Source organism: Humulus lupulus, chromosome 2 (genome assembly GCF_963169125.1).
Source record: "Humulus lupulus chromosome 2, drHumLupu1.1, whole genome shotgun sequence".
Taxonomy (NCBI): Eukaryota; Viridiplantae; Streptophyta; class Magnoliopsida; order Rosales; family Cannabaceae; genus Humulus; species Humulus lupulus.
The window spans coordinates 11,164,573-11,173,955 of NC_084794.1; the positions used below are offsets into that span (position 1 = coordinate 11,164,573).

Genomic DNA, 9,383 nt, shown 5'->3' on the forward strand with positions numbered 1-9,383 from the left:
ACATGGGAAACTGTTCAGATTCTCATTCTTGTCTCCAGATTCTTGCATACCAAACAACCCCTTATTAGTTACAAATAAGACAATCTCCAATAGATTGTTTATTTGTTGCTATTGTTGGGTCATCACGCGCCACTAACATTTGTTGTATGTTTATATGTTGTGTAGACGTATTCATGGGATGACTTGCTTTATGCTTGCTCATACTTCGTTATTGATTGTCATATGAATGAGACGTGTTCATGCCTAACTAATGAATTTGTTTACTTGCTTGAGTGAATTTTAGGCTGACTTACTAATTTTGAGTGTTAACACGATCACGTTATGTTTATTTGAAGAGTCAAATAGTCGGCCCATAACCGTTGCTAAAAATAGTAAAGCACTTGATCTCCTATTTTAAAAAATAAATTATGAAAACAATATTTTTTTTTATATTACCTAATATATTTTACGGCATACCATATATATTTTTGTATATTTATTTTTCATATTATAGATTTTAATACTTTTTATACATTTCAATCAATTTTTTTATATATGAAAGAAAATATATTTTACAATATTTATTGGAAGTTAGAAGAGCAAGAGAGACTCAATAATTGATCAAACAAAAAAAAAACAGCGTTAACTATTTCATAATATATATATATATATATATATCTTGGCCGTAGTTTTATTAAAAACAGTCCCCTATTTGGCTGTCCCATTCACATTATTTTTGCTTCTACTTTTAAGTAATATAAAGAAGAAGAAAATAAGTACATTTAACTTTATAGTTATATAGTCTGCTTTAGAATAAATAAAAAAAATGCTATCGTGTATTTTTTTTCATTTATTAGAATAAAGAACTAAAAAAATATACTCGCTGTCCATAGATTTTTTTAGAGTAACGATATATGCACTAACGCTAAGATATATAAATAATCTCAATCATGAATATTTTTACATAGAGTCCACATAATATTTAATCCCTATATAATTTAAGTGTGTAAATTGAAAATACATCTATCAATATAGAAACCGACACCTATTATCTTTGTTGTCGGTTAAAAACTTCCATTAAATCTAAAAGATCAAGAAGTTTGGTCTATGACAACACTTCTTTCTATTGTCATCACTTTTTTTTTTATTGCTTTTTATTACAAAAAATTATTTTGTGGTTCTAAATTGTTTAAGAAAAATCTATTTACACACGTATTTTTATTTAAAAAGACATATAGTTTGATTGCATATATTTCTATCTTGATATTTTTGCTATAATCACATTATTGTGGAGGATTTGAGACGTGCATGATTATAGGTTTTTTTCTTTCTTTCTATTATTTGTATATAAAAATAAGAAAAAATAGTATAAAATTAGAAATCGTGAAGGCTTGTAAGGATATATAACATACTAACAAAATTAAGCAAGTGTACGTGGGAGCTTTTGTTAGTGTAAAATCATTTGATTTTTTCTTTTTATTTTTAATTTAGAAATTGATTTGCCCGATTTGAGTTTCTCTTGGTACGTTAAAATATAAGATTAATTTATATTGGCTTATATTACTTGTATAATAATGTGTTTAATTTGATATATGATTAGAGAAAATAATACAAAGTCTGATATTCTAGTTAGCATACAATAATTTAGTCCCTTTAAGCAATTTAAGATAAATTTTGTAAGTGTCATACTTTCAGTTGTTTGTATTTTGACCATTTTATAATTCATCTGTTGTTTTGCCAGTTGCATCTGGAAGTTTGGTCTTGTCATAACGTCTTCTTGTTACTTACGTGGCATGTATTAAAGTTTCTGTTATGGTTAATTGAGTTTCTTTTTGTTTTGGGTTTTCGTGCTGTGTTAAATTTCCTAATGATTTTCTGTTATAGGGTGGTCTTAATTTGTTGAGTTGGTTAGAACTCTGATTGATTTTTTTTGGTGAGAAACTTAGCTGTGATTTGGTTGTTTGGTTTATTTGTGTTTGTTGTTTTGATAGGTTGAAGAACTCTGAACTTTGAAGAATGTTCATTCATAGCAGACAGTAGTGTTCTTCAGGTGAAGTATTGAAAGAATGTCAGATCTATGAAAGTTCGAGTGGGAAAATTTGGAGTGCTCAATTTAAGGAAATTTGTAAGAGAGACAAGCATAGAAGATTTTCTTGTTGTTAATGTAAAATCAGAGATACTTTGTAGAACTTGCATTTTTATCTTAGTAGATTTCTTTCTCTGAACTAGGTCCCAAGGATTAATCATTATTTTGTGTAATGGTGAACCTTGTAAAAATTGTTCTATGTGTTCTTTTTTACATATTCTTTAAGCTTTCTTTAAATCTTGACTTACTAATTCAACAAGTTCCCGATACTTAAGTAATAAATCGTTTTTAAAGTTTATCATATCATCTATCTTTATTGTTGGTGAAAGAAATTTTACAATTTTGTCATCCATTCTTTTTTTCCTCTCATAATAAGTTATTATATATAAATGTTCAATTCACTAATTTTTTTAATTAGAGTGTAATGATATTCCTACTTATACACCTTCAAACAAGGGCAAAAATAGTTAATATCACTTTTTATTATTATTTTATGCAACAAATGGGTGGCAGATAGAGTCATCTTTGAGAAGAAGATTTGATAATATATATAATATAGGTACAATCAAAGGCTTGCTATTTTTTTTATTAATTTGACAAAATATTTAAAGTATTATGTAACATTTAATATAAGAATATTTCTAGATATAAATTTATTTTATGGATTTAAGTACACATAATAAAGTATATGTATTTTAAACTATTGAAGTTTATTAAGATAAAATTACACTATTTTTATGTGTAATTCAAATATATTTTCACATTATTAATTATATTTTAAGTATGTAATTAAAATGTATATGTGCCTAACATTACTCTATTTATATATAATACAGAATTGATTGAAACGTATATATTAGATTTTTCTCAAATTATAACAACTCATTTTTCGATTCTTTCTTTCTAAATGTGTGGCACCCATAATTATAAAGAATTAAGAATAATAAATGATATTCATTTGTTAATTGGGTCCATACATCTTGTTACAATTTATAATACCCAATTACCATCTTTCTTATCCATTAATAAAAGACCCATGTTGTTTATAATTGGACGTTCTTCTAATTGGTCAAAAAAGACCAACGTATAATTTGTTTGGTTCACAGTATTTTAAACATAATATTTTTTGTTGCTCATATGTTTAGAGAAGGTAGGGTTTCAACATGTGACCAAAAATCCCTAATCAAACAAAACATGGGGAGAGGACATTATATAAATATCTATAATATGTATATATATATATATATATATTTAAGTCATGGTCAAAACTATATATATTAATCCTATATTAATCTTATATAGTAGGGACATAGCTATTTTTACCATGTAAATAAATTGTAATTAAATTTTTTTTTTTGTATCACGTTGTGCATTGTAGTTATAGTATGTGTTTCCACTAGTTTTTAAGAAATTTCGAATAATTTACGGTACTGAAAACAGACTTCAAAACAATTTATTTTTGTGTTTTCAGTTCATGAATAGGTTACAATCTATTTTTTTATATGATGATGTATAATATAGTTATTTAGAATTTCGCACAAATTTTTGTGAAATTCTGAATAATCTACGGTATTGAAAACATGAAACAAGTTATTTTGAAGCTTATTTTAGATGCACGTGAAATAGTTTGCTTTGAAATATGTTTTTTGCACCGCAAATTATTTGAATTTTTTTAAAACTTAGTGGGAGGTCCTAAATAACTAAATTGTACACCATCATATAAAAAAATTAGATTATAATTTTTTCAGATGCCAAAAATAAAAATGTCCCTACTAATGAGGAGAAAAGACATGTCCCCATAGTAGAAACTTCCTCTATATATATAAGAATTAATAATTAGTCTATTATTGTAGAATAACATAATTTAAAGCCCCCATCTAGGGGTACTCCGGATTCAAATTAATCCAATTACCCCGAACCAATCTAATTACAAAAAGTTGGATATTCAATTACAATTGGATTGTATTAGATTGGATTGGATTGGATTGAATTTAAAAAGTTGGATGTAAATTGGATTAAATGGGTTAGCGTATGAGACTGTGAAAATACAATTAAGAACTGATTCAATCCAATTACAATTAATATTATATATAAATATATTTAATTGGATTGTTGTTGTTTATCTATATGCTATATTAGTACTTTGAAGATATTGTTATTGTGTTCATATTTTGCTACCGTCCAAGTACTTTAGTTATTGGTTAATTATGACATATATTGCTTTTAAATTTAAATGTTTGTGTTGTAAACTTAATATTTCAACGATTTAATGTGGTAATTGTAAGGACTTCATTTAGTATTATTGCTAAATAGTGTTTAGTTTTTTGCATGATTTCTTTTGTATGGTTTTTTTATTTTTATTTGTTAATTTATGTATTAATAAAATTTAGGTTCAAATATAAAATAACATATACAATCCACTTATAATTGTTTAGAGGGCAAATTAGATTAGATTAGATGATAATTTTCAATATCCATCTTTTAATTAGATTGAATTCATTAGGAGTAAAAATGTTGGATCGGATCGGATCGGATGAGCACCCCTACTCCATCCATTTTTATTTTTAATAATAATAAATGTAAATCAATATATTTTTGGCCTCGTTTAGTCCACAAACCTATTACTTATATCAATTAGGTAAAGGTTATTTGTCTTCAAGTGAACAAATTTATTTATATGTATATCTATATATATATATATATGTATTAACTTACTCCATTCAAATCGTAGGCAATGGCATCCATTTTTTTTTCTCTCCATTATTTTCTAACCCCTAAGCACTAAACAATTTTATTGCACTCATATTAAAATATATTCATCTTAATTACTCGATCATAACATGATAATAAATTATCATTGTATGATTTACATCACTCAATAATAAAGGCTTATAATTATATACATGTATGTATAGTCTTATAGTACCATATTTCTTTTCCTAAAGTCATAATAATAATAATAATATAGTAGAGGCATACAAGAATTATAACAGGGATGTCATTTAATTTAAGTCATTAATTTTTTAAAATAAAACTAGATAATTTTTTTAAAAAGTGACAAATTTGACAACTATAACTCTAGTCCAAATTTTCTAATTCAAACCAGAGAACAATAATATTTGGACTGGATTTAATCCAAATCTAAAATAATTTATAAATTTGTACACCAAAATAGTAGTGTTGCTGGTCCCTATGCGGTGGTGCTGATATTCTTCTCTTCACGATGAGGATTGTATATCTTGTCGTAGATTTTGTTGGTTCAAAATTGTAAATATAAATTCGATGTAAATTACAATATTAAATCTTTGAATAAATAATCTTTAATTAACTACGTAAAGTAATAGAATATCCAAAAATATTAATTTAATAGATACTAATTACCTTTTATTACCACGATTCTTTTTAATATTAAATTATCATCGTATAACGTGACATGGTGAAATATCAATATCAAGTCAAATTTGTATTTTATGTACTTATCAACACGATTAACATTTCTCTACTATTCCTAATGGAGTAATGATACTTATGACGGTGGTTTTAGGTGCTTTTGTCAATTTTGATTCTCTGCGTATTCTTTTTTAGTGGTATTTGACTATATATAATAATGGTCCTAAATCTTATTAATCTTAGTTTTTTGGATTATGAGTGTTAATACTAAGAATAGTATCTTTGAAATTAAAATCCAAAGACCAGTTTTACCAAGTAAACTCTGAGACAGAGACTTATATAGTTAAACAGTGTGAAAGTAGATGAAGTAGGAAAGTGATAGGAAGAAACCCAACTCAAAGACTAGGTAAAAACACTTAGAATTGCTAAGGAGGTGTTTTATCGCTATTCGCTAATTAAATATGAGTTGTTATCTCGTGTTGTTGGATCATTTAATGTAAAAAATAGCAAAACACTTCTATAAAATTAATGGATTGAGTAGATCAATATTAATTACATATTACATATATAAATTATTTATATATATATGCAAAAATGCTATAAAAAAAATACATGTAATGAAAATCGTCAACTTTTTTCTTTTCTTATTTTTTTTCTCTATAGATTTTTATTATATTGGTCCAAACCGCGTATTGAACAGCTATACCGTTGTTTAAAGTAAAATAAGATTCAAAGACTTTGACACTCAAAAAATTGAGGACACAAATCACACACAGACATATTAATACTACTAGTATTTCTACCATTCCTCCTCATTCTCTTTCCATTTTTTATTTTATTTATTTTTTTCATTTTTCTCTCTTCATAAATTTTTCCCATCTCCCAAACAGGTTTTATATCCACTTCTACACCCGAGTTTTCAAAATCCCGGAAAACTTCTCTTGAGCTCTCTCTGATTAGAGCTTTTTTTCTTTCTGGGTTTTTCATTTCTGATTCAGTTTTCTGAGAAAGGTCTCTCCTTTCTGGTTCTTCTATATTCAGGGGAATTGGAAACGAAATTTGACTTTTCCTGGGTTTTGGGTTTTGGGGTTCGTTTCATTCCCTCGAGTTTTTACATTGACGTGGATTTTCTGAGGAACCAAACAAGAAAAAGAGTTTCTTTCCATGGGTTCTAAGGTGTCGTTTATATTGACTCTCCTCGTGGTGTTTTCCGTTGTTTTCATAGCCATCGCCGGAAACCATAACAATCTTCACAACTCCAATGGCTCTGCTCTCTCCGGTATCGAGCTTCCTGAGCATATGAGCTTCAATGTCGTCTCATCCTCGGAAAATACTGGCTGCAGCTTTTCCACTTCCACAAACGACAAGCAACCAGAACCAAAAACGACAGCAGACGACCACAACCACCACCACGACGGCGAAGAAGAAGAAGAAGAAGACGGTGCAGTTAATGTCGATACTCTTTTTTCGTTGAAACCAGATAAACAACCAGTGAAGCTCCACCTGAAGCGGCGGTCGGAGAGTGGGGAAACCGAGCCGAAGAAGTCTTTGATCAGCTACACCATCAGAGACTTGGCCAGAATCCAGACCCTTCATAGGAGGGTGACGGAGAAGAAGAATCAAAGCACTGTCTCGAGGCTAAACAAGAAAACCAGTAAGAAATCACCAAAAGAGCAAACCAGCTCAACCATGGCGCCTGCGCCTTTGCCGGACTCTTACCCCAGTGGGTTGTCCGGCCAACTCATTGCCACTTTGGAATCCGGGGTTGGTTTCGGCTCCGGCGAATACTTCATGGATGTTTTCGTGGGTACACCTCCAAAACACTATTCTTTGATTCTTGACACCGGTAGTGATCTCAATTGGATTCAGTGTGTTCCATGCCATGCTTGTTTCGAGCAAAATGGACCTTACTATGATCCCAAAGAGTCAACCTCTTTTAAAAACATCAGCTGTCATGATCCTAGGTGCCAAATGGTCTCACCTCCTGACCCTCCTCAGCCTTGCAAATCCGAGAACCAAACATGTCCTTACTACTATTGGTATGGGGACAGTTCCAACACAACAGGGGATTTTGCTCTCGAAACCTTCACTGTTAACCTCACAACCAGTTCCGGCAAAGGCGAGTACCGGCGAGTCGAGGACATCATGTTTGGCTGTGGCCATTGGAATAGAGGCCTGTTTAGAGGGGCTGCAGGGTTGTTAGGACTCGGAAGAGGGTCTCTCTCCTTTTCCTCGCAGCTTCAATCACTCTATGGTCACTCCTTTTCTTATTGCCTTGTGGATAGAGACAGTGACACCAATGTTAGTAGTAAGCTGATTTTTGGTGAGGACAAGGGCTTGTTGAGCCACCCTGAACTGAATTTCACCTCTTTTGTCTCTGGCAAAGAGATTCCAGACACATTCTACTACCTTCAGATTAAGTCCATCCTTGTTGGAGGTGAAGCTCTCAACATATCTGAGGAGACTTGGAAATTGTCACCTGAAGGCAGTGGTGGGACTATCATTGATTCAGGTACAACACTTAGCTATTTTACTGATCCTGCTTATCAGGTTATCAAAGAAGCCTTTTCGAAGAAGGTCAAAGGATACCAAACTGCAAAGATTGAAGATTTTCCTTTGGATCTTTGTTACAATGTTTCTGGTGTTGATAACTTGGAGCTCCCGGATTTTGGGATTGTGTTCTCAGATGGAGCTGTTTGGGATTTCCCAGTTGAGAATTACTTTATCCAAGTTTACCCTCAAGAGGTTGTTTGTTTGGCTTTCAAGAACACTTCTGCTAATGCCCTCTCCATCATTGGAAACTACCAGCAGCAAAATTTTCACATTCTCTATGATACAAAGAATTCTAGGCTGGGTTTTGCTCCGATGAACTGTGCTAATGTTTAGAAAAACAAAATAGTTCTTAAGATTGGACAAGTGTAAACATGGTGGTTGAAGAGGCATATATTTTTTGTTCTTTTTCTTTTTTCTTTTGGTTTTTCTTTACAGAAGAAGATTGGTACAAAATTAGATTCATTTGTTTTCCCCTCAATTTTACTCACTGATGATATTAGACAGTAACACAATGTATTGTATCACAAGAAATATATATATATCAATGCATAATTATATTATTATTTTTTAAAAGTTTCAATTGGTTTATATATATATAGTTCTTACTGATTATCAATCTTTTATGGTTTCTACAATTAACAACATTCTGGCATCATCAATAGTAGATTATATTGTGATACATGAATTTGGCTCAAGTTGGCTAGTAGAATATGTAACGCCCCACGTAGAATATGTAACGCACCACGCCATTCTAGCTGTTTCCTGGAATAATAATGTAACAACTAAAAATTACTAACTAAAAATTACTAATTAGGCTTAAGAGCCTTGATTAGTGTGCCGGGAAGTCATAATTGGAGGTTAATAGAATTAATGGTAAGAAAGCGTGAAATGGATATTGAATAAGTATGCGGACCCTGTTTGGCTGGTAAGGGCATAATGGTAATCTTGGCCCGTTAGGGCATAAATGTGAATGTGTGTGATAAATTGTTGATACCACATTATTATGTGGGTAGATTGATAAATATATATATGCATGTAAAGGTGTATGCATTTGTAACTATCGGCATGAGGCGATCCTAGGGAACAGGTAGCGGGAAAAGTCACAACGGGGCTTAATAGTTGGCTTTGGATAAGTCAGGGATATTATAGGTATCGGGTAGTTAATTAGACTATCGGGTTATGAAAATAAATATATGGAGATATATTTGAGGTCAGGGTGTCTAGGTGAGAATAATGGGAGATTTTACCATTTTGGTTTCGGGGACGATTCCGGCACCCTGAGCCTTGGGCTTGACCTAAATGATAAGGTTAGACTTACTAAGAATAGAAAACAGTAGAACCACAATAAACCGACCTTTTCTTTCTCAGCTATCTT

At 30.7% G+C, this 9,383-nt stretch overlaps 1 protein-coding gene across 1 annotated transcript; it reads left to right on the forward strand.

The window, feature by feature from the left end:
• The first annotated feature begins 6,229 nt into the window (after positions 1-6,229).
• LOC133817272 (aspartyl protease family protein 2-like) lies at positions 6,230-8,581 on the forward strand. The gene has a single exon (XM_062249741.1). The coding sequence runs from the start codon at positions 6,620-6,622 to the stop codon at positions 8,339-8,341; it is 1,722 nt and encodes a 573-aa protein (XP_062105725.1). The 5' UTR covers positions 6,230-6,619; the 3' UTR covers positions 8,342-8,581.
• Positions 8,582-9,383: the final 802 nt, after the last annotated feature.